Genomic DNA, 27,246 nt, shown 5'->3' with positions numbered 1-27,246 from the left:
CAGAACCCAAATGAGAATTTGCATTCCAAGTTGTGGATCAAGTGCAACAAAAGCAAGTTTGCTGGACTCAAAAGAGTTTGATTCGTCTCTCAGGTCACTGTACTTGACCACAATTTTGGCTACAAGGATGTCTCCTTCTTGCAAAACCTTGGGTTTAGAGTCTCAAACCTCAGAGTGATGTCCCTGATGCAGCAAGAGCCTGTTCCAACACCAGAAAGGAAACCCAAGAAAAGAAAGAGAGCTGAATCCCAGCAATCAGACTACCTTGCTGGGTCATTCTAGACCAAGAACTCAAACTTTGCAACAAAGAGTAAGGTGGCGCCTTATACCATCACTTTGAGTGAATAATATCCTACACTATAGGAGGGGACAAAGTGCCTGAGTTACTTGAAAAATGCAAAATCATCATGAAAATACAATGGAATCTGTTTTCAATGGTTCTTAGGTTCAATGTAAAATTTAGTCAAACTAAGAAAAAAAATAACATTCATTTCTGAAAAATGCAAGTTTTTGATACACAAAGTCCATCTCCTCCCTCAATTTTCAACTGATCTTTGCATATGAGGTCTCTATTGATAGCTAGATAAATGACAAAAAATGAAAGTTTTTTTGCATATGTTAAATAGAAATTTTTTAATAACGTGTCAAAGTCAAAATTTTGCGTTTTTTTTAATATTTAAAAAAAAAATTCTTGGCGTTAAAGTTATTAAAAAAAAAAATTCTATTTTGTTTTTCTATGTAGAAGATTCTTTTGCAATAAGATGAAAGACATCGAATAAAAATTGTAAGAGGAGATAGGATTTGAAAGCCCAAAAATATGGTATTTTTACGTTCTTTATAAAAACAAGCACCTGGCTTACGCCAGCCCTGGCTACGCCAGGGGTGCTTGGCCTTCGGCAAGACCCGCTACGCGGGTCGCTCACTTCGCTCGCAGTGCGTTCCGCGCATCTTTTTTTTTTTTTAATTCCGATTGCTTTATTTATCTGAATCAGTCTTATCATCTATCTTCACATGCTTTATAGGTTCATCTTCTGTCTCATCACCTTCTCTTTTCCTCTTGGGTGCCAACGATCTTCCCTCTTGAGTAGGCTCCTCACCCGATGCCTCCAACAACTTATTTACAGCCTAGTTGATATTGTCAAGTGTCACGAATCTAGGCTCTGTGTTTGAGTTGATACATCGAATCGAGACTTAGGATTCGAGTAGTTCCTTCAATCCAGAATATTAGATTCAAAACGTGGCCTCGTTTTGGATATTCTTTCTCTTCGCGGGGATAAAGAAAAGCAATGGAAAAAAGCAACGGGAATAGATTTTCTAGCACAGTATAAAAGTATAAATATATATATCTCTTACCAATGTTGAGCAAGAACAGAGTGCGGCGCAGGAACGGGGGTGTGGGTAAGGACCACTGCTCCCCTTCTTATATACACAGACCGCACGACACCAGCATCATAGCACAGGTGCCAACATGTACTTAATTAATTTATCCTATTTCTATTTACCCAACTCCACACTTCCACCATTTCCTTTATTCTTGTGTGGAGAGGGCTCACAAAATAATTTCTACCTGATACCTTAATTCTACAATGTAATGTGACCAAAGATATGTTGGTTCTACATCGCCGCCTGGTTTTGGCGTGCGTGCCCCTTGACCTGATATCGGCGAGGTCACCGATTTTGTACTCCTCCGCTGGCACATTCGCGTGCACTTCTTGTCCATAGAGTCCCTGCGCACAAGGGGGCTCATTGTTTCTTTTGGATCCGGGCTCCTTCGCTACAACATATTGTCATGGTCAGGGTATCGTGAACATGGCCATGACACAAGTTTATGTTCAAGTTTACGTTGCAAATTTACAGCCTCGTTGATATTGTCAAGTTTATGTCCAAGTTTACGTTGCATAGCCTCTATTTCTTCTTTTACAGTACTTTCAGGGGTTGTCGGTTTCTCATCTTCTTCACTGTCATAAGTGTAGTCTGGGAGTACCATATCAATTGCCTCTTTCTCCGATATTGGAGGGATTACTACCATGGACTGATCAGGTTCTTCTTCTGCTATCGCTGCGTCGTCCGAGTGTTCGGTCACCACCCTTGATTGCTGTTCGGGCTCTACTGGCACATCTTGGGCAAAGAATAACTCTTTATATACTACGTTGGTAGGCAGTCTTCGACATTCACTGTCTTTAACCTTCTTCCACCCAGTATAATAGTATAGTCAGTCCCAACTCGTTACACGGGAACACGCAACATACAATTGTCCATGTGCGAAGCACTGGGTGCCATCTAGCAAAAGTCCACATTTTTCAAATGTCTGCCCTTGCAACTTGTTAATTGTCATGGCAAAACTCAACTTGACAGGGAACTGCTTGCGCTTGAAGGGGATATTTAAATCCGTGGACTCGAGTGTTATCCTGGGGATTACGGTCTGTTCTCCTGAATACGTTCCCCCTAGAATCTTGCCAACGATAGTGTTCTTTTCAAAGTTGGTGACCATCAATCGCGTACCATTACACAACTTGGGAGTAATACTTCTCATAACCATTACCACGCAACCAACCTTAACCCGCAATTTATGCAAAGGGATAGAAGGGGTGTCTATGGCATTTAAAATAGAGGTCTGTATATCCGAACCTATTTCAATCGGAGTATCAATACTTAAGAATGTTTTCTCCCTTCCTTCAAACATGTCATACACAATGTCGTTGGTTGCGTCTACGTCGTTATTTGTAGGGCTTACTATCACCCTGCGTAATAGTGCTTCTTGAAATTTTCTACAACCTCAGAAGAAATACGAACACCAAGAACTTCAAGATCTTCGAGACATTCCAGAAAAGTTCGAGACCTTCCAGACCTTCGAGAATTTCGGCACTTTCGAGAACTTCGGCACCTTCGAGAACTTCGGCACCTTCGAGAACTTCGGCACCTTCGAGAACTTCGGCACCTTCGAGAACTTCGGCACCTTCGAGAACTTCGGCACCTTCGAGAACTTCGGCATCTTCGAGAACTTCGACACCTTCGAGAACTTCAGCACCTTCGAGAACTCCGGCACCTTCGACAACTTCGACAACTTCGGCGCCTTCGAGAACTTCGGCGCCTTCGCGAACTTCGACGCCTTCGAGAACTTTGGCACCTTCGAGAACTTCGGCACCTTCGAGAACTTCGGCACCTTCGACAATTTCGGCACTTTCGAGAAGTTCGAGAACCTCAACACCTTCGAGAACTTCAGCAGCTTCGAGAACTTCGACACCATGGCTTAACGATGATCGTTCTTTACTCAATGATGATCGTCCATGGCTCAACGATGATCGTCCATTGCAAAACGATGATCGTTCAGGGCTCAATGATGATCGTCCATGACTCAACGATGAGCATCCATGGCCTAACGATGATCGTCCACGGCTGAACGATGATCATTATTGACTCAACAACGATCGTTCTTGACTCAACGATGATTGTCCACGGCTCAACGATGATCGTCCATTGCTCAACGATCATCATCCACGGCTCAACGATGATCGTCCACGGCCCAACGATGATCGTCAATGGTTCAACGATGATCGTCCATGGCTCAACGATGATCGTCCACAGCTCAACGATGATCGTCCATGGCTCAACGATGATCGTCTACGGCTCAACGATGATCGTCCATGGCTCAACAATGATCATTCTTGACCACGATTGGGGTACAACCGCACATGAAAAATCCCTTATACCAGGCATGTCCACAAAAACTTGAATCGTCATCTGGGCATGGTTTCGAAAGGGTTTATTTTTAATAGTTAGAAAAAAAAATTAAAAATTACTGGTCAGATCTGAATAAAACTCAAGCTGTGAAGGTTTCCTCAGCCCTAGATATCACACAAAAAATAAATCAGCAAGATCATTCAGAAAAATATTTTTTGTGTGTGTGTGTGTGGGGTGGGCCCTTAAGTTGGAATTGTACATTAATTTAAGGCTATGTATGATACATATATATATATATATATAAATATATATATATATATATATATAGAGAGAGAGAGAGAGAGAGAGAGAGAGAAATAGGAGACAGGACCCAATGACTATTGCTCCTTTCCTGTATACTATAAATAGGTAAATACTACAGTGTAAAGAGTATAGTGAGCTTCCCCTCATCATCTATCTTCCCTCCTACCATTTCTATCCCCCATACTACACACAAAGCTTCTCTTACAAATTACACATTATTAAGCCAGAAATTGAGATGAGGAATATCAACAGGTGGCTCAAAGGTCGCAGTAAATCATAAATGTATATTGACAAGATTTATACGACATCTATCTGCATACCAAAGGCCTTTTCCTCCTTATATGGGAGGTAGCAATTAGCAAAGTCAAAAGCCATGTGCCCGTTCCCACCAATTAAACAAGATACAACATACTCATATGATTTTAAATTTAGTGAAGATGAAATGCTTGGTGTCATAATCATTCTTCCAGGGTTCAGTAAGTCTCCTACCAAACAGTTATACAGTTTTGTAGTTGAGTGACTATTGTAAACACCCACAAGTATTCCATTATTAACTCAGTGGGACAATCACCAAGATAATTCATACTATCAACACAAGTTACTAACAAGATAGAGGAATTTGACGAAAGTCGTACATTCTCCACATTAATAATACAATGTCGAATAAATATAATGCATCAGTGGGCCACTATATATAAAAGATATGACAGAATTATAGTTTCTATCCTATGATTAGTCTTGTACCTGAAGAACTCAAAGAATTACCAGGCTTCCTCCTCCTTTAGAAAAGATGGGCGTGCTGGTGATGAGCACCTGTGATGTTTTCTCGACAAGCAGATGTGAAGACCTCTGCATGTTGTGCTGATCTTGATGAACACAATCATTTGAAGTGTGGTGGCAGTGATAATGATGACAGTGATGGTGATGGTGGCATTGATGATGCTTGTGTCTCAATGGACCATTTTCACCATTTTGTTCTTCTGGGGTCACAGGTATGGGGCTAATGCCACTAATGGGTGTCCAATTGCCACCATTGATACTCTCATCCAGTTCTTGTAAAGTCGTTGGTGAATCTTTGCCAGTATTCTGTTGGAGGAAAAACAGTCACTAAATGAATTTCTTACATACATTCTGACATCATGAACCCATGAACCATATTAATCCTTCCATTCTATGGCATAAATTCCTGTCTTTCTACTACAGCTAGGCTTTTCTCTAACACAGATCAATGTGTGTCTGGTCCATAAAAGGGTGCCAAAATAGTCCCTAAAATGCTAACTGCATGTTACTTGCTCTCTTTCTCTGTGAAATTCTGACCACTGGTTCCAATCAGTACCCAAGTATAGACAGTAAATACCCCCGAAAGGGGTACTATCTTGAGCTACATTATTATAATCAATGATCTGTACAATATCATAAAATATATTGTATGTCCACTGAAACCAAAATTTATGACCAAAAATATCATATGACATACGGACCTCATTTAAACTCTGGTTTTCTTGTAATACTGCTTTAGACGAACTCACACCAGATGATGAATTGCATTTTTTTCCAGCATTCTGGCTTTCCTTAATATAATGGTTCTGGTAACAATTCATCAAACAGCCTTCAGACTTGCAATCATGTCCATTAAAAATTTGCATACTCTTTTCTTCTTCTTTCACACATATTTCAAAACCTTCCATTTCATCGAGGTTGGGTTGAATTTCATTATCGGATAAACTGGATTCAATTGTTTGGCTGATACTCTGTAAGTAGATATTTTCATACATTAGGAATATAGATTTCCATACATTAGGAATATGAATGAGAGGGAAACAAGGGTGGTGTGTGGGAGTGGGTGTGTGCCTTTGACTTGCTCTCTCCCTCTGGGGCAAGATTGAACCAAATCGACCCACCTGACTATTTCACTCAAAAATCCATGGGAAAAAACCCCTGTGAGATTCTGGCCAATGGCTCCAATTGGGCTACTATATCACCCACAGGTTGAGGGCAATGAGGTCTCCTGCTGGTATCACTTGGAGACCACTCAGGCCAATGGTGTGGACACTAGAGATGGAAAGGCAAAAATCCACCCAAAGCCTCAACTTTGGCTGGGCCCTATGCACATGCCCTTGGGTCCAGGTTCCTCACATGTACTTCATAGTGCTCTGTGCATGCCTCTCTCCCTCTGGGTTAAGATTGGGGCAAAGCAGCCAACCTGATAATTTTGTTAAAAAATCCATGGGTCCCTGGGAGATATTCAGGTAATTTTTAGCCACTAGCTCCGCTTGGACCACTATGTTGTCCAATGATTGAGGCACAAGGCCTCCTGCTATCACTTTGAGACCAGTGAGGCCAAAGCAAAAATCCAGTCAGAGCATCAACTTTGGCCAGGCCCTACACACACCCTTAGGTCAAAGTTCCTCACATGTATTATTGCTTGAGGTTATTCATTTGTAATACAAGCACAATCCAACTATTTCAGTATGTGAAGATGTGTGTATATATATATATATATATATATATATATATATATATATAGAGAGAGAGAGAGAGAGAGAGAGAGAGAGATTGATAGAGATATATGGCAGGTGGGAGTGAGAAATATATGGCAGGACTGTGTGTGTGTGTGTGTGTGTGTGTGTGTGTATTTACCTAATTGTAGTATACAAGAAAATGAACAATGCTCATTGGGTCCCATCTTCTATTCTCTCATTATCTATCCTACCTAGCCTCAAATTCATGTACAGTTCCAGGTATTTATGCATCTATATGGAAAACTATTTCTCCACATCCTTTAGATGTGAAATTTCTTAATTTGCTCCCATGACCTCTTAACCTTTTCAATACAAGTCAAATTCTCATGCACAGCATTGGATGCCTAAGGTATGGTGGTTGATGCATCACATTACTCATGTTAAAAAATATAAAATCACTACTGTATTACTCATTCTCGAGTAATATTACATACATATTCCAAAGGCTTTTTTCCCCCTTACAAGGGAGGTAGCCAAAAAACAAAAAAACAAAGGTATAAAAACCATTCCCACCCATTCTATCCCTAATACACTCCACTCCCCTCCACCCTCTTATCTTGGCACCTCCTGGATGATGGGTCATCCCTGAATCTTGTCCACTGCCATGGGTCAGATGCAGTGTCACAAGACACAGCACATTCACAGCAAGGCTGCTTCATTAAATCGGCAACCCCCCCCCCTCTGTCCCCTCATGCAGAAAAGCAGAAGACGGGGAGAAATCCCTTCAAGCTGCGTCAAATTTTTCTCACACATACTACCTCATCCCCCATCCCCTACCCATTCCACCTCATGTATCACATCATCATCCATATACAGACGCTCCTCAACTTACGTTTTAGTTACGTTCCGAACGGCCGAACGTAAGTTGAAAATGAACGTAAGTTGTTACTGTACTATACATCCGTAAATTCTATTACCGTATCTTATAAAACACACCTAAATCATTAATTATACACATAACATTGTAAAATAATAACATTAATTTTAAATAAATTCAATTCAAGCAACATAAATTGAGATGGTGGAGGAGGAGGGGGAGGAGGAGGAGGAGGCAAGGCATGTTCAGTTTGTCGTTTGTGCAATGTAAACAATGGACGCAGCATCATGCGCAAGTATCGTTTGAACTACGGAGAGCGCGCTAAACTAAAAATTCATTCAAAACATTTTTTTTTTACAATTTTTTTTTTTACAGTCAGTTCAAACGTAAAATCGAAAAAACAAAACGAATGAACGTAAGTAGAGGAGTGTCTGTACAACCATTCTCCATTCACTCGTCTTCTGTCCTCTCCCATCCTTCCTCAATAGACATTCCCCTCTTCCCCAAAGCCCCTTTTACCCCATCCATCCATCTCATCCTAGGTTGCCCCCCTCATGTTCCTTTCACATCTGCCTTCCACACCTCTTTTACTAGTCTTTCTTCACTCATTCTTTCCACGTGTCTAAACCATCCCAATACTCTTTCATCCACCCTATCTCCCAATTCCTTTTCCAGCCCCATTCTCCTCCTCACCTCACACAGAAAATGTGATCAAGCCAGTTCACAAAATTCAGGTGTCACTCAGCTACAATTATAGGCGGGTCGATATATACTCCGACCCCAAAAAAATTATACAAAAAGGTTTCTCAGTGGTTTTTGCCTCTAATGGTTGTATGAACATGAGAAAAAAAGTCTACCAAAATCTGACCCCCAGAAGTGGGTCAAACTGGGTCATTTCCAAGATGGCCGCCGCTGACCACATCACTATTTGGGATAGAACAGCAACTTAAACGTCCATTTTAAGGTTTTAAGGGTCAAGAAATTCATTGGTAACAATAGAATTGTCATTTAGACACCTGCTTAGGACTTAACTGCTATATATAAAGGTCACCATGTGTCAGCATAATTTATTTTCCGTACATTAATATTCATATTTGAATAATTTCATAATTCTAGTAACTAGCAATATATTGACAAGAAGTAATAAATAACAGTAATTGTGAATATAAGCCTCATCAGTTTCTTAAAAGTCAGTCACACATTCTGTCTCATAGTCATCAGATTCATCATCTTCGAGTTCCTCAGTGTACTGGTTCTCACATGAGTCAAGCTGACAGGGTCCACAAGCTGCTGAACAAAAAAGTCCATATCTTCTGCAGCTGCATCTGGCAGTACTGCAAGCAGTTGTGCAGTTGCAATGAACCATTTTCAGAAGAGTATCTGGAGCGGCATTCATATCTGACATTACTGGAACATACTGATTATTGTGAAGATCCCAACCCCAGTCCACAGGATTAATGTCACTTTGCATCTCCATCCATGTCATGATTTGGTAGTATACCCTGTAAGAGTGGTATTTAGTAGAAGACTGTGTTGGGGGAAGACGCTCAGGAGTAACAAATGTTTTTGCAGTGACAACCCTCTTTGTAAACATATCATATCGCAAAGCTGCAAGGGAACTTGCGTTCTCCCCACCAAACATAGTGATCATCACTTGTGTCCCCAAGTTTTCAATTTCAGCATGTGTCTTGTCTTTCAAACAGAACTCTTCGGCACAGGACTTGAGAACTACATCACCTTTCACAAGCTTTTGGAAAGCAGATATCTTTCCAGTGCCATAAACACGTGATGTTGAATCACATCATGTGAATGCATGCAGGAATAACAACTGTGTTTTGTGGACAACTCTGTTTTGTGGACACAAGTGCCACAACCAAAATTCTCCTCCCTACCACAGATAACACAACAGAAACCCAATCCATTCGTATCCGCACAGGCAACAATTCAACACTAACAATAGTTAACATGTACATTCCCCCCCAATCATCCCCCACAGTTCCAAACACCTTCAGACCTCAACACAGCCAACTAACCACAATCCCCAACCAGATCATGGGTGGTGACTTCAACGCCAAGTCGTCTGCCTGGTTTGTCGACAACCCCGACACAGACAGAGGGCTTGATATACAGACTCAACTCGACTCATTGACTATCATGAACAACACGCATAATCATACACATATCCCATACCAAGCCCTCTACACTCCCTCCTCTCCTGATATCACCTTTTGCTCCCCCTGCCTAACCCCAACAACATCATGGAGAGTGGTCGGAGCCCTTGGTTCTGACCACCTTCCAATCATCATCACCACCAAAACAAGATGCACCCCAGCTGGCCACAGACACACTTACACCAATTACAAGAGAGCTAACTGGGAAGCCTTTAATGAAGAGACAGAACAACATTTTGAAACACTTAACAGTACACCAATCACAAACATAAACAATGCTGTGCACGCTTTTAATACAATCATACAAAACGCAGACAAGAGATACATCCCTAGAGGCAACAGAAAATCACACAACCCCAACTTCACACCAGAAATCCAAGGCCTCATCAGACAACGTGACACACTTAAACACGATACCCCCACACCTATCCCTCAAAACATAGCAGACCAAATACAAACACTAAACACTGTGATTGCCAATAAAATACATGAACAAAAAACACAAAATTGGCAAAACTTTATCAATACACTTGATCACAAAACAAACACCAGCAAATTGTACAAAACACTCAACAGCATCACACTATCCAACACTAACACTACACGCTCTCACGCAGCAATAATCACAACAACAGATAATCTACCCTCAAACAGACAACAAGCAAACGCACTCATACGTCATTTTGCACAGACGAGCCATCTTACATCTCACCCTGACGACCGACGCACCATTCGACGTAAGAAAGACTTTCCCACAGAGTCAGACTATACACCCTTCATAGACAGTCAGACAAAACTCATAATGCATAGTCTCAAGCACTCATCTGCCTGTGGCCCTGATAACATAAGCAACATCCACCTAAAACACATTGGACCACAAGGTATACACGCACTCACAAACATTGCAAACTACAGCTATTCACACAACACTATACCCGACATCTGGAAGCATGGTAAAATAATCACCATCCCAAAACCGAACAAAGACCCAACAATCCCATCATCGCACCGCCCAATCACACTTCTCTGCACCCCCTCTAAAGTCATTGAACGCCTAATACTTAAACTTGTCACACCATATATTCCCCTTGCTGACTCACAACACGGTTTTAGGCCACTACACTCCACAAACACTCTTCTGACAAACCTCACACAAAGAATTTTTGATGGCATCAATTCAGATAGGCCCCACCACAGAACACTTCTTATAACATTGGACATTAGTAAAGCTTTTGATGCTATCCCCCGCCACAACCTAACAAATAAAATATATAACACAGACATGCACAATAACACCAAAAGATGGCTGGCCAATTATCTGGCAGGCAGGAATGCTCATGTGTCATATAATGGCCAATCATCGCACATCAGAAACATTAAGAACGGAGTACCGCAGGGCTCAGTTCTATCCCCCACATTATTTAATCTATACATGCATGACTTACCCACGCCAGACACCTCAGAAATACAAATCTCTTCTTACGCAGACGACATAACAATCACATGCACACATCGTAACACAGACAAAGCTGCAGAAATAATCCAGCCTTACCTTGACACACTCAACACATGGTTCATCACAAACACTCAAAATAGCTCCAACCAAATCTACAGCAACACTTCTCACCAACTGGACAAAAGAACACAAATACATACCTCATCTCTACATCAACAACACTCTAATACCACACACAAACACACCGAAAATTCTTGGTGTAACATACGATACATCCATGTCTTTCAAACAACACCTCACAAACATAAAAAACAAATGCACACCTAGACTTAACGCACTTAAGTCAATCACTGGAACAACATTTGGACAAAACAAAGAAACTAATATAACAATATACAAACAATGTATACGCTCAGTGATGAATTATGCGAGTCCTGCATGGGCTCCTAATCTCAGTGAGACACACCACAACACCCTTCAAATCATACAAAACAAAGCCCTAAAAACAATTACAGGCTGCACAAATACATCACCTACAGACCATTTACACCATGAAACAAAAGTCCTCAAAGTCAAGGAACACCTCGACATGAGAGGCACACAAACACTTGCTGCAGCCACCACAAACACATCACACCCATTACACTACATAGCAGAACACCCACACACACCAAGAAACATTAAAACTACACCCAAAGACCTTTATTACACAAAGATACTCTCTTCTCTTCCTCCACAACCACCAAATACCAGCCTCCGGAAACATATTCATAATCATATCACTCACCGCTCCATTAACACACTGAAAGACAACACACTGCTGCATGCCAGACCCCCTGATATCCACCCTTCTGAATCCTCTCTCCCACGTAAGGACAGAGTCCACTTGGCCAGACTGCGATGCGGTCACCACCCAGCACTTCTAAGCTACCAGAGGAGGCTGGACGACCGTGTTGTGAACAGCTGCCCAGGATGTAACACTTCACCCCATACCATACAACACATAATGGAAGACTGCATTATACACAATCATGCACGCAAACAACACAACATACACTCTATAAAGGATTTGTGGGAAAACCCAGTCTCGGCTGTGGCCTTCCTTGGGGAGACGGGACTGCTCGGACAGACAGTCTAGGGAACGACAACAACAACAACTGTGTGCATAGATCACTACCAAGAAGATGCTTTATGTGGTTTGGTTGTACTTCTTGTCTTATTGCCTGATCTAAAATAAAGTGGCTTGCTGTCTGGTGGTGTGTGGTGCAAAAGAAGAACCATCAAATCTGTGTCTTCTCCAATCAAAGTGGTTGAATGTGTGCTTGCAGCATTAACTGCTGCCATTGTGATGTCAACATCAGCATCTCCGTCTGCCTGGATTACAACACAACCCATCTGTCTCAGTTCTTCACTTATTAAACTGATCAGGTGATGTTTGTTAGTTCCCCTGGATAGAAATTCTTCCTTCTTTCCTTCAAATTCAGTTTCCTTTGTGACATTAACAACTGGGTAATTTCTGATCTCTCTCCGTCTGTGATGAGTGTTATCTTTAATAGAAGGACCAGCCCCATAACCATCAAACACAACAGTTGCTTCCTTATAATGCCTAACAGTAAAGTCCGCATATGCCTTGGCGATTTCACCATATGTATCTCCCTTTTTCCATTTCAGCTTGTGCAGCAACGATCCACCATCAAGTACATATCTCTCAGTTTCGGGAATGTCATCTGACATTTTTCCACTTGGGTGTTGCTTGTTACAGTGTTCTGTGATTGCATGAGCCAGTTGAGGTTTGTCAGCTTTTCTCAAGATTTTTTTGCTCTCAAAAAGGGATGGCGGGTAAGGGCTCAGTTCATATGCCATAACATCCTCCAGGGAAAGGTCTCCTGTTTTTGACACTACCAGAAATCGCTGGAATAATATGCTTGGTTCAATGGTTCTGTCAGCGGCAACTTTGACAGTAGAGGAACTTCCTAGTGTTACAGCTTTATCACTCCTCTTGAAAGTGATTGAAAATATGGGTTGTTCAGTCATTCTTTTGATGATATGGCTTCCAACAGAATCAAATTCATGGACATTGACATTTTCATCAGCAACAATTCCATTGATGATATTTCTTAGGGTGGGCTCTGAAGAGAAAGGAGAGCAAGCTGACAATTTTTCACTGACCTTTGAAAGTCTGCTGCATCTCTTTCAATTCTAGTACTTGTTGCCTCTTTGTGTTGCTCATTTGTTGTATAAATGAGATCAGTGAACTCTTGCATAGCACTGTTAACCTCTGACATTACAGGGGCTGCCATTGTCCACAAAGCACGCTGCTCCTCTGTCATCTTACTGCCATGTGTCAGACCACCTGCCCCTTTTAGTGACCTCATCAGTGTTTGCTCAATGACTAGATCACAACTGAGGCCAGCCCAAAACTTAATTCGTTCGGCGGATGACATGGAAACCATGTTGAAACTTCTTGTATACATTAGGATGTTTCTTTTCAAGTGCACTCATTTCCTGGATATAAAGATAGGCAGACTTGAGGTAATTGTAATGGCCCGCTGCAGCAAATACTGGCATAGCATTACATACAGCATGCAGGTGATTTTCCCAAGATCCAGTACGATCTGCTTTAATCATTGATCGAGCAATACTAAGCATGTGTTGGTATTCTAACCATAATTGACTTGTTTTCGAGTGAGCCCTAAGTTCACTTCTCTTCTTAGTGAGCTCTTCACTAATATCAGAAAGTGCAGTTGATGACAGAATACTTTCAAGTGTGGTGTCACCATTTAGCATGGATAAGTACATTTTCTCAGTCTCTTCTACTAGTGATGCAAGATCAGGTTTCTCATCTATGACCGCCTTCATAACTAATCTGGTAAGACATTTGTCCACCAACAGATGGCCACGAAATGCTCTTTGAACAGATTTTCCTGTCATCATGTGCACTACAGCATTTTCACCATAGACTACCTCTAAGATCTTTTTCAATCCTGAACCCTCCGTCAGTGTACCTATTGCTCCAAGTAGATTCATAAAAGTGTGGAAACTACCTAGCATCAGAATGATCTTCTTCAAGTCACTACTATCACTTGCAGCACAGATGATTTCAGCAGCTTTCCAGTAAAGTGGTTGATCAAATGTTATTATTGGTGGAACATGATGTCTGATGGCCATTTTGCTGAGAAACTCCAGTGTAGAAAGAATGCAGGTTTTATCTCCAGAATACATGTCAATCATTGGTAAGTACAGAATAGATGACTTACCAGGATGTGCAGAACCATGGTGGATGATGTGCATCATTCCTTGCCAGTTTGGAACAGGTTGCTCAAAGTGACACGAAATCTCCCACAAGATATCAACTTTCATGTCTCCACCTTGTACATCTGGTAGTTTATGAAACTTAACATTTTGAAGGGCATGTCTGGAGAAACGGTACTCAATGATGTCAACTTTCGCAATATCTACTATATTTAATTCTGATATGTTTTGTCTCTTCACAAGATGGCTTGTTATCTTTCCTGGGGTCAGTGCACCTATCATTCCCATCCAATGAAATGTACCTTTGCCATCAATGGTCAGAATATTGTGGTCTACATTATCCCCGGCAAATAACAATGATAAATCCTGTGTTATCAGCATCTTCAACTAGAAGATCTGGTGTACCACAGTTCGCTGCATTCTTCTCAAACCTGCGCACCTCATCATATGATGTGCAATATCCCATCTCATGAAGAACGTCCACAAGAAATTTAGAACAGTATAAATGATGCACTTGTACTGCAAGACCTATTTACAATGGTGCTATGACTGCCTGTGGTCTGACAGCTTGTACTATGGCTTGTCCTATACTGGCTACTTTGCACTGAGTGTTTTTCCCAACAAACAGATACCTTAGAAACTTTTGTAATGTCTCTGGAAGAAAACTCAATGTGGACTTGAGCTTCAGCTCTTCAGCTTTTGGATAGGTATCAGTAATTGAAGGTACATTTCTTTTAATATCAGCTTTAATTAGTCTTGCAGCCGCTTCTATTATAGCTTGTTTTTGTGCCTCTTCATCACCACCTTGTTGTTGTGCTTTGTAATAAGACCAAAGTATTTGTGACGCTCTCTCTAAACGTAATTATGTCATTTAATCCACCTTTTTCTGCAAAACAAATAGAATCTCCATATTTTTCCTTCAGTTTAATCTTCAGATATTGATTTCCATAAGGATCTGAATCTTCATGCATTAGAAAACCTTTCATTTTTTTCTGCAGAAATGATACAGTTAACTGTTCTTCGTCATTAATTTCCAGATATTTACACATTCTCTCAAATGCTTGTTCCTGGTCTTCATCTTTTGGTCTTCCAGATTTTCTGTGTTTTGCATCACTAGTTTCTCCTTGAAACTGAATAGGTATGTCATACCCATTACGGAAATTGCTTCTGCAGATATGGTGGTAAATGCTGTCAGCAGCATGAAGATCACCACCATAATATTCAATGCGGCCTTTAACAATAAATGCCCAGTCATCCTTTCGACTTTCACAATACTGCAGGATTGTTCTGGTGCAGTCATCTGTTTTAACGCAGCTATAGTCCGTTCGTCCTAGCACTACACGAGTCCCACAGAAAAGGCAATCAGTTTTACTGTCAAATGGTCCACCCAACACACGTTTACTCCTTTTCACTGAGTTGCTGGAAGATGTATCTTTCTTCTTTTGGTTTTCAATGTCACGCTTGTTTATATACCACTTACGACAACCTGGATGCCCTTTACAGCCAGCAGTCACAACAATGCTGTCTTCTTGCTTAGCACTTGCTGCATTTATACCATCTGCACCCTTGTGGCCAATTTTAACAATACTATCTGTATCGGCAAATGCTTCTTTGCAAATTGGGCAGATGTCAGAGATAAGACCAGAAGCACTCATCTTCAGATCTGAAACATAATAAATATACCCCGTCTAGGGAATTGGCTGCTTGTTACTGTGGCAAAGTAGCATGCAGTCGATACTTTAGGGTCTATATGGGGCACCCCTACGGACCAGAGCCACACATCATTTTGTCTATGATAGAGGAAAACTCTGTTCATAGAGAAATGATGACACTTTTATACTATGACTGTCCCTCCGTTACGCAGTCCCCCAACCCTTGTTGCTATACTGTACCATTTCTCTGAGTATTTTCTTTTTCTGTGGTGGGGGAAAAGAATACTGCCACCAAGTATTCCCACTTGGATCGTAAGAGGCGAGAATAAAGGGACGGGGAGTGGGACTAGGCATCCTTCTCCTTGTAGCCCCACAGGGCACATTCCTAAAAGAAAAAGTAAAGGTATAAAAGGGTCTGGGAGTTTTCGGACCAGCACCCTAATGTTTGGGTCTTTTAATGTGCGTGGATGTGGTACAGATGAGAGTAAAAGGAAAGAGATAGGTAGTATGTTTGTGAGAAGAAAGATGGATGGGTTGGCTTTGAGTGAAACTAAGTTGAAAGGGAAGGGTGAGTGTAAGTTTGGGAGTGTAAGTGGGAGGTTATCAGGAGTAAAGAGAGGGCGAGGGAGGGAAGGGGTGGCTATTCTAGTAAGTGAAGAAAGATAGGTAAAAGTGTAGTGGAGTGGAAGGTTTCCTCAAGGATAATGTGGATGAAGGTGAAACTGGGAAAGGAGATGTGGGTCTTTTGTAAGTGCATATTTACCTAGTTGTATTTACCTAGTTGTATTTTGCGGGAAGGGGAGCTATGCTCGTGTTGTCCCGCCTTTGTATCTTGCAGTGTCTAGTTTGTTTTTAAACTCATGAATGGTTTTTGCGCATACTATTTCATTGTCCAGTTTGTTCCAAGTGTCCAAAACTCTATGAGGAAAACTGTTTTTCTTCAGTTCTCTTCTATAGCTATGTTTTTTTATTTTCTTTCCATGTCCTCTTGTGTTTCTTTTGTCCCAGTTAAGTAAGTTCTCACTATCGAGTACCTCTGTGCCTTTCATGATTCTGTAGATGGTCAATAGGTCACCTCTCTCTCTTCTTTGCTCCAGTGTCGGTAACTCCAGTTTAGCCAATCTCTCTTCGTATGATAGGTTTGCAAGTGCAGGTGCCATTTTTGTAGCTGCTCTTTGGATTCTTTCTATTTTCTTTATATTCTTTTTGGTACTGGGGGACCACAATGTCGCTGCATACTCTAATCTAGGCCTTATCAATGTAACCAATATTTTTTTCATCATGTCTTCGTCCAAGTATGTAAACGCCACTTTTATTGATCTTAGCAAGTTGTAAGTCTCCCCGACAATTTTGTTAATCTGTATATCATAGGACAAGTCGTTCGTGATAATTACTCCCAAATCTTTTTCGGATCCTACTTTCTTTACTTCTTTGGTTCCAATTGTATATTTTCCTGATATTCTGTTTTTGCTTTTTCCAAACTCCATTATGCTACACTTCTTAGTATTAAAATCCACTTCCCATTTCTGACTCCAGTTCCATACCCTATTTAGGTCTTCTTGCAGTGCTTCACAGTCCTCATCAGTTTCTATTTTCCTTAGCAGTTTGGCGTCATCGGCAAAGAAGCTCATGTAGCAGTTCACGTCCTCATCCATGTCATTCATATAGATAGCAAACATTATTGGTGCCAGCACAGATCCTTGCGGTACTCCACTGATCACCTCTTTCCAGTCTGAATATTTTTCTCTGAGCACTACTCTCATCTTTCTACCAGTCAGAAAGTCCTCTATCCATTTTAGTAGGTTTCCCTGTATTCCTCCTATGTGTTCCAGTTTTTTTAGTAGTTTTCTGTGTGGTACTTTGTCAAAGGCTTTTTGCAAGTCTAGGAATGCACAATCAGCCCATCCATTTCTTTCTTGCACTATGTCTATTAGTCTTGAGTAAAAGCATATTAAGTTTGTGGAGCATGATCTTCCTTGTCTGAATCCGAATTGTCTTGGGTTTAATATGTCATTGTCTTCCAGATGTTTTACCCATCTATTCTTGATTATTTTCTCACAAATTTTGGCAATGGTGCTTGTTAGTGATACTGGCCTATAGTTGGTGGGTTCTTCTTTGTTTCCTCCTTTGTGTATTGGTACAATGTTAGCGTTTTTCCAGTCCTCGGGTATCTTTCCTTCTTTGAGTGAGCTGTTTATTAAGATGTGTATTTTGTCTGTTAGTTCTTCTTTGCACTCCTTTAGAATCCAATTTGCAATACCGTCCGGGCCATGTGATTTTCTGACATCCAGCCTTGATAAATGTTCTGATATTTCCTTTAGTGATGCTGTAAACTCATTCATGAGGGGAGATTTCTTGTTTTTGTCTATGTCACAATTCGGTATTTTCTCTCTGGTGAAAACAGATTTAAAGTGATTGTTCATGACTTCGGCCATCTCTAAATCTTCTGTGTATTCTATGTTTCCTTGGCATAGTTTCACCAATTCCTGTTTGTTTTTAAGTTTACCATTCACATACCGATAGAATAGTTTGGGTTGCTCTTTGCATTTGTCTATAATATCCTTCTCATGGTTCCTTTTCTCCTCTCTTCTCACATTAACATACTCATTTCTATAGTTAACATAAATTTGCCATTTGCTTTGTTTTTTGTCTTTTCTCCACTTTTTCCAAGCTTTGTCCCTTCTGTCTTTTGCCTCACTGCATCTTTTGTTGAACCAACATTTAATGTACTCTCTCTCTCGCTTTTGTCTTGGTACATGCCTGTTTACCCCTTCATTGTAGTTTTCCATCAATATATTCCATTTCTCTTCCACTGCTGTTTCTTCCCTGTAAAATATTTCCCAGTTTGCATTCCGGAAGAATGTCTTTAGTTTTGTAAAGTCTGTTTTGTTGTACCTCAGTCTTCCTTTCCTATGCTTTTCGTTCCTCTCTATGTCTATTTCTTCCTTTAGTATAGTTTCGATGAGTACATGGTCACTCTTTCCAATTGGTGTCTCATACTGGACTTTATGCACTATTTCAGGCTCTGTTGTAAATATTAGATCTAGTTTCGATGGCTCTTCATTATTTCTGTACCTTGTGTTTTCACGGACCCATTGGGTCATTGTGTACTCCATGGTCATATCTAGCAGTACATTGCCCCACGAGTCATCTCCTCCTTGCACTGTCATGCTGTCCCAACAAATTTCTTTGCAATTGAAGTCCCCCATAACTACCAGATTACTCTTACCCATTAGTATCTCATTGAGTGATTTTCTTGTGTCATCTAGCATTTTTGTATGTTCAATTTCTTTCCAAGCGCTTGTTTTTGGAGGCACATAAGTCACCACAAACTTTCTACTTTTCATATTCTTGCCTTCGACTTTTATCATGATCAATTCAGCATTACCTTTGCCCTCTGCAATTTTTGTCACCTTTAGGTCTTTCTTGGCCAAGAACATGATTCCCCCTCCCTGTTTCTTGTCCCTGTTTTTTATCCAGTAGTTGTATAAACCTTGTCCGATAACAGTGGATGGTATTTCACCTCTTAGTTTAGTCTCTACAATTCCCATTATGTCTGGTTTTGCTTCTAACAGATAATCATTGAGTTCGTTCAGTCCCGAAATTAGTCCGTCAATGTTGGTATAGGCCACTTTTAATTTTCTTCCTTCTCCCTGGTTTCTTCTTCCCTTGTTTTGTTCGTTTTGAAGCGCCATTGTCTTAATCTCAAGTCTATTACTCTCCACTGGAATTCTTTGCATTCTGTCTCCGATCTTTTCAAGTTTTTTTCCTTTGCTTCTTCTCTTAGCGCCCTTTCTTTTTCTAATTCCTCAGTACTCATTTCTCTTTTTATCCATATCTTATTGTATTTTTCACTCTTTGCCAAGTTACCTACTTTTTCAAATATGTCTTCTACTACCACTTGTGACCTTAGTTTTATCTTTAGAGGTCGATTCCTATCCTTAGTATAGCGACCAATTCTGTAAGTCTCTTCTAAGTCTGTGCCTGAATCACTATCTCCCCCCTGAATTTCATTAAGGATTTCTACTGCTGTCTCTTTTTCTTCTTTTTCTCTCATGTACCTCGCCAATCCTTGTTTTTCTTTAAGCCCATAAACCACAATACATTTCTTCCTATCTACTGTGTCCCTGACCCAATTTGCTTTTTCGTTAATCACTTGAATGATTGTGTCTTTTGCATTATCTTGCATTTGCTGCTTGACTATTTCTTTGAAAGCAATTTCTTTATTTTCAATATTTTCTTTCCACTTCTTAATTTCCTGGATACTGTCCCCACCTAAGTTTTCTTCGATCTTTTGTGTCAATTCTTGTAATTTGTTGTTCACTTCCTGCTTTAGATTTTCGCTATTATCATTAGTTTTCTTCTTTTCATTATCATTCTTCAGTTCATTTATGTCTCTTTTCATTTCTTTAATTTCGTTTGTAAGATCCAAGTTAGCTTTTTTCAGGTCAGAAATTTCATGGTTAGTCTTAGATAAACAATCAATTAAACCAATGACCTCTTTTCTTAAGTCCATGATTTCATTTTCCCACCGAGTCCTATTTTTGCTCATCTCTCTCTCTATCTCTAATAATCTACTTAAGTTCTTTCTTTCGTACTTACCAAACCCTAAGAAATCATTGTCATAACACGTGTTTTGTTTATTGTTTACATCGCGGTTCAGTGGATTGCCGCCAGATGGCTCTGATTCGCAACTGGCTTTCGAGTCGTTTTCATTCATTTTTGCTAATTTCGAGTTAACACAATTAACTAGCACTGCATAGATACCATTTCGGGCACTCACGTTCACTCCCCACCCCTACAGTACAAACCAGGTTTTCCTTTTTCGTCGTAAATCCTCTTCTTCTTGGTCGCGCGACGACAGCGACGACGAGCGGTGTTGTTGCTTCGATGGGCCTGGCAGTGAGAGGAGTGTAGAAGAAAGGGAGGCCTTTTGGATAGATTTAAATGAGTGCATAGAGGATTTAGGGAGAAATGTCAATGTAATAGTACTGGGAGACCTTAATGCTAGGGTAGGAAATGGTCCAATTGATGGAGTGGTTGGGAAATGTGGAGTTCCAGGAAAGAATCGTAGTGGAGAGTTGATGGTGGAAATGTGTCTAGAAAGAGAGTTGATGATAGCAAATACAGTGTTTCGGAAGAGTCAAGCATAAGTACACATGGGAGAGGGTGGTGGAGGGAAAGGTGGTAGATAATGGACTATGTAGTGGTAAATAGGATTATGATAGGAAGAGTTAGGGATGTCCATGTGCTAAGGGGAGAGGGTGGGGGAATATCAGATAATTTTTTGGTGGAAGGTAAGTTGAGAGTGGAGGACAGATGGAGGAAGAGGAAAGGGACAAAAGGTGGGGAGGTGCTTAGAGTGAACTCTTTAAACGAAGAGGAAAAGGAGAAGGAGTACAAGAGGAAGCTGAAGGAGGAGTGGGAGGGAGTGAAGGATAGAGTAGAGGTAGGTGTGGAGGAGGAATGGGGATGGTTCAAGGAGGGAGTCACAAAGTGTGCAAAGATGGTGTGTCGAACAAGAAGGTCAGGAGGAAATAGAAGGAAGGGTAGTGAATGGTGGGATGAGGAAATGAAGAAGGTTGTAGAAGAGAAGAAGCGAGCTTTCACAGATTGGTTACAAAATAGGATGAGGGAGTCATATGAGACGTACAGGGAAAAGAAAAGAGAAGTAAAGAAAAAGGTAAAGGAGGCAAAGAGGAGACCAGATGTAAAATGGGGTAAGAGTATGACAGAAACTTTTGAAAATAATAAAAAGATGTTTTGGAAAGAAATTAAGAGAGGAAGAGGAGGCAAATCAATTGGAGAAGAAAAGGTAAAAGGTGCAGATGGAGAGATGATAATGGAGGAGAAGTCAGTAAGGGGAAGATGGGCAGAATATTTTAGGGAGTTGCTTAATGTGAAGGAGGATAGGGATGGAAATATAGCTGCAGTGGGAAATGCCAAGAAAATGAGAGTGATGAGTGAGGAAAATGGAGGAGAAATAAGGAAGGATGAAGTGAAGGCAGCAGTTAAGATGATGAAAGCAGGTAAGGCACCTGGTATGGATGGATGCCATGCAGAATGTCTTAAAAAAGGAGGTATAGTGATGGTGGACTGGCTGGTGAGGTTGTTTAATGTTTGCTGGAGAGAAGGTAGAGTGCCAGAGGACTGGAGGAGTGCTTGTATAGTTCCACTTTACAAGGGAAAGGGGGACAAGTGTGAATGTAGTAGTTTCAGAGGGATTAGCTTGTTAAGTGTAGTTGGGAAGGCTTATGGGAGGATCTTGATTGAGAGGATTAGGAGAGGAACAGAGGGAGTAATTGGTGAGGAACAGTGGGGGTTTAGGACAGGTAGAGGTTGTGTAGATCAGATTTTTGTGGTAAGACAGATATGTGAGAAAGCTATAGGAAAGAGGAAGGATGTTTTCTCGGCTTTTATGGATCTGGAAAAGGCTTACGACAGGGTAGACAGAAAGGCACTGTGGGAGGTTATGCGTATATACGGGATAGGAGGAAAGCTTCTAGGAGCTGTCAAGAGTTTTTATGAGAGTAGTAGAGCTTGTGTCAGGATTAGAAATGGAGAGAGTGAGTGGTTTGAGGTAAAGGTGGGACTTCGTCAGGGATGCGTTATGTCACCCTGGCTGTTCAACTTATACATGGATGGGGTGGTGCGAGAGGTGAATGCAAGGGTAGTGGGTCAGGGATTGGAGATGGTTAAGGAAAATGGAGAAAAGTGGGAGGTGAGCCAGCTGTTGTTTGCGGACGACACTGCGCTTGTGGCAGGATCGGAGGAAGGATTGAGGAATTTGGTGACAGAGTTTGGGAGAGTGTGTGATAGAAGAAAGCTGAAGATAAATGTGGGTAAAAGTAAGGTGATGAGATGTACAAGGGGTGAAAGTGGCAGTAGACTGGAAGTGAGCATTAAGGGAGAGCAACTGGAGGAAGTGGATAGTTTTAGATATTTGGGTGCAAATGTGACAGGAAAAGGTGGAGTGAAGGTGGAGGTAGAATGTAGATTGAGAGAAGCGAGTAAATGCCTTGGTGGTTTAAAAAGTGTAATGAGGAATAGACATTTGGGAATGGATGCTAAGAGGAGACTGTATGAAGGAGTGATTGTGCCAACAGCACTGTATGGAGCAGAAACATGGAACATAAGAGAGGAAGAGAGAAGGAACTTGAATGTGTTTGAGATGAAGTGTCTGAGAAGTATGATGGGGGTTACTAGGCTGGATAGAGTGAGAAATGAGGAGGTGAGGAGGAGAACAGGGGTGGAAAGGGAGTTGGGAGATAGGGTTGATGAAAGAGTATTAGGATGGTTTGGACACATGGAAAGAATGAGTGAAGAAAGACTAGTAAAGGAGGTATGGAAGGCAGATGTGGAGGGAGTGAACATGAGGGGACGTCCTAAGATGAGATGGATGGATGGGGTGAAGGGGGCTTTGGGGAAGAGGGGAATGTCTGTTGAGGAAGGACAGGAGAGGACAGAAGACAGGGGTGAATAGAGAATGGTTGTATATGGAAAATGTTGTGATGCATGAGGTGGAATGGACGGTGGAATGGATGGGGAATGGGGGGTGAGGTAGTGTGTGCGAGCCAAAATTTTGACGCAGCCCAAAGGGATTTCTCCCTGTCCTCTCCTTTATATGGGGGGACGGAGAGGGGGGGGGTCGCCAATTTAATGAAGCGGCCTTGCTGTGGATGTGCTGTGTCTTGCGACACTGCTTCTGACCCAGGGCAGTGGACAGGGTGCAGGGATGACCCGTCATCTAGGAGGTGCTAAGATGGGAGGGAGGATGGAGGGGTGTGGAGTGTTTTTGGGGATGGAATGGGTGGGAATGATTTTATGCCTTGTCCTTTTTGGCTACCTCCCTGGTAAGGGGGAAAAAGCCTTGGTATATGTATGTAATAAAATTAATATAATACTAACATTAATAAAATGTTATAGTGATAATAATTCACTTATATTACATATTAGATTTGATAATTTAATGGCTGGGAAAAACGATTAACTGAATGGCCTAATTAATTTTTTTTGTAACCAATGCATTTCTTGACCCTTAAAACCTTAAAATAGACGTATCAGTTGCTGTTCTATCCCAAATATTAACAAAGTTACAGCAGTTTCAGTGATTTTTTGGTCAGCGGCGGCCATCTTGGAAATGACCCAGTTTTGACCCACTTCCGGGGGTCAGATTTTGGTAGACTTTTTTTCTCATACTCATTACAGCCATTAGAGGCAGAAACCTTTTTGTATCATTTTTTTGGGGTCATGGTACTTTTTTTCATATATTGACCCGCCTATTACAAATATAAATACAATCACGATGCTGACACCGGCATTCTTGTATACCCACTCGCATCTCATAACACCTATGTAGGTATCATCATATAGAAGAGGTTAAAACCCCCCCATCTTTAATCAGATCTCTTCTGTCAATGCAATCTATCCCCTTTAGTGACCTGAATACTGTAATCTATCACCTCTTTCTCTTTGATCTTTCAAAGATGACAGACCCAATGCTTTTAACAAGGGTTTCTTCCCCTTTAAAAGGAAGGTGGCCAAGTCAAAGGCACACATCCACTCCCCATCCTCCACCCTTGTTTCCCTATCATCTTAGCTCTTTGTGGATGTAAGGTCATCCTGGTCTCCTACCCACTGCCCAGTCAGAAGCAGTGCAGCATGACAATACTTTCAAACCAAGGCCACTGCACTTAATCAGCAACCAACCAACCCCCTACTCTCCATCCTTAAAAGTAGCAACTGCAAGAAACTTGTTAATTCAATACTCCATACAGAGAATCTGCATGTCTTGTTGCTGTTTTATATGCACTCACACATTTCCCTCCATCCAAACTCCCACACTCAACTGAGCTCTGTAAAATACTGCCTCTTGACTCACACACAAAACAACTCACCCTGATATCAATAGGTGATGAAAGATTGGAATGGCAGCCATACGAACAATAGGATGAACATGTGATTGGGGACAATATATCTTGCAAATCCCTGGGTTCAGATGAATTCCACAGAAGTTGGATTCGATCCAGGGATGCCATTGTGAAGGAGCAGAATTTCTCAAAACTAACACTCTTCTCCTCCAATTTCTCTGTAATACGAAATTAAAATTTCTAAAAAATTAGGGCCCCGCCCATCCAATCTTATCAATTTGCTCTCTTTATATATATTTAAGAAATAGAATAATAATAGTAATAATACACTCATCCCTCGATTTAGCGGACGTCAATTTTGCGGACTTTTGATTTAGCGGGGGGGGGGGGGAAGTGTCTGGCAGCAACAGTGAAATTCTGGACGAAATCCATAAAATGAAAATTTGTCCGATAGGTGTCCGGTAGTAACAGTCAAATACTGGACAAAGTCTGTAAAATGAAAATTTGTCCAATAGGTGTCTGGTAGTAACAGTCAAATAGCATCGGACAAAGTCCGTAAAATGAAAATTTGTCTGATAGGTTTCCAGTAGTAACGGTCAAAATGTACTAGACAAAATCCATAAAATGAAAATTTCTCTGGTAGAGTCACTTTGAATGTGGCGCCGCAGTGCAACTGTTGACCGGTAGGTGGTGGAATGAGCGGGAACACCTGCCGCCGCCGCCATTGTTGTTGTGGTTTGTGCAGTCCGCTCAACGTTCACATACCGTACCTTGTCCATTGTCTGCAAATTTTCAGGTTGTTGTGTGTGCGTATGAAGAAAGGAGGTACAGTTATGGTGGACTGGCTGGTGAGTTTATTTAATGTTTGTTTAAGAGAGGGTAGTGTGCCGGAGGACTGGAGGAGTGCGTGTATAGTTCCGCTTTACAAGGGAAAGGGGGACAAGTATAAATGTAGTAGTTTCAGAGGGATCAGCTTGTTGAATGTAGTTGGGAAGGCTTATGGGAGGGCCTTGATTGAGAGGATTAGGAGAGGAACAGAGGGAGTAATTGGTGAGGAACAATGTGGGTTTAGGACAGGTAGGGGTTGTGTAGTTCAGATTTTTGTGGTAAGACAAATATGTGAGAAAGGTATAGGAAAAGGTAAGGATGTTTTTTGGGCTTTTATGGATCTGGAAAAGGCTTACGATAGGGGAGACAGGAAGGCACTGTGGGAGGTACTGCTGATATATGGAAAAGGAGGAAAGTTGTTAACCTCTTCACTCCGGGGCACATCGCACATCTGGCAGCATTAGCTGCCCGACGTGCGATGTTGCGTCATAATAATCGCATTATTATGGAAGTGGTTAAGAGCAGTCAAGAGTTTTTACGAGAGTAGTAGAGCTTGTGTTAGGATTAGAAATGGAGAGAGTGAATGGTTTGAGGTAAAGGTGGGACTTTGTCAGGGATGTATTATGTCACCCTGGCTGTTCAATCTTTACATGGATGGGGTGGTGCGAGAGGTAAATGCAAGGGTAGGTCAGTGGTTGGAGATGATTAAAGAAAATGGAGAAAAGTGGGAGGTGAGCCAGTTGTTGTTTGCGGACAACACTGCGCTTGTGGCAGGATCAGAGGAGGGATTGAGGAAGTGACAGAGTTTGAGGTGTATGAAAGAAGGAAGCTATAAATGTGGGCAAAAGTAAGGTGATGAGATGTACAAGGGGAGAGAGTGACAGCAGGCTGGAAGTGAGCATAAAGGGTGAAAGACTGGAGGAAGTGGATAGTTTTAGATACTTGGGTGCAAATGTGACAGGAAAGGAAGGAGTGGGGGTGGAGGTAGAATATAGATTGAGAGAAGCAAGTAAATGCCTTGGTGGATTAAAAAGTGTAATGAGAAATAGACATCTGGGAATGGATGCTAAGAGGAGGTTGTATGAAGGAGTGATTGTGCCAACAGCACTGTACAGGGCAGAAACATGGAACATGAGAGATGAAGAGAGAAGGAGTTTGAATGTGTTTGAGATGAAATGTCTGAGAAGTATGCTAGATAGAGTGAGAAATGAGGAGGCGAGGAGGAGAACGGGTGGAAAGGGAGCTGGGAGATAGGGGTGATGAAAGAGTATTGGGATGGTTTGGACATATGGAAAGAATGCGTGAAGAAAGATTAGTAAAAGAAGTGTGGAAGGCAGAGGTGGAAGGAGTGAATATGAGGGGGTGTCCTAGGATGAGATGGATGGATGGGGTGAAAGGGGCATTATGAAAGAAAGGAATGTCTGTGGAGGAAGAATGGGAGAGGACAGAAGATAGGGGTGAATGGAGAGGGGTTTTGTATAGATGATGCTGTAATGCATGAGGGGGAAGTGGGTGGGGGAAGTGGGTGGGGGAAGTGGGTGGGGGAAGTGGGTGGGGGAAGTGGGTGGGGGAAGTGGGTGGGGGATGGGGGTGAGGAAGTATGTACGAGAAAAAAATTTGATGCAGCCCGAAGGGATTTCTCCCCATCTGCTCCTTTTCTGCATGGGGGGACGGAGAGGGGGGGGGTCGCCGAA

At 41.5% G+C, this 27,246-nt stretch overlaps 1 protein-coding gene across 4 annotated transcripts in view; it reads right to left on the bottom strand.

Moving 5' to 3' along the window:
• The window catches only part of LOC143020030 (uncharacterized), a 112,172-nt gene that overhangs the window by 51,551 nt on the left and 33,375 nt on the right, over window positions 1-27,246 (bottom strand). For 3 of the 4 annotated variants that reach the window (XR_012965876.1, XM_076176160.1, XM_076176161.1), the window contains exons 8-10: window positions 24,752-24,942; window positions 5,466-5,735; window positions 4,750-5,070 (exon numbers count right to left, since the gene is read on the bottom strand). Coding sequence is in view for 3 of the 4 variants with exons in the window: in XM_076176160.1 (XP_076032275.1) it covers window positions 4,750-5,070; window positions 5,466-5,735; window positions 24,752-24,942 (782 nt within the window). In the remaining variant the exon portion in view is untranslated. The remainder of the gene's footprint in view (window positions 1-4,749; window positions 5,071-5,465; window positions 5,736-24,751; window positions 24,943-27,246) is intronic. The other variant, XM_076176162.1, reaches the window with a different exon arrangement.

The sequence above is a fragment of the Oratosquilla oratoria genome, chromosome 38 (assembly GCF_046742065.1).
Source record: "Oratosquilla oratoria isolate Oo_2021 chromosome 38, ASM4674206v1, whole genome shotgun sequence".
In the NCBI taxonomy this organism is placed as follows: domain Eukaryota; kingdom Metazoa; phylum Arthropoda; class Malacostraca; order Stomatopoda; family Squillidae; genus Oratosquilla; species Oratosquilla oratoria.
Note: the sequence above shows the minus strand (reverse complement) of the source record. Positions and strands in the feature narration are given on the sequence as shown.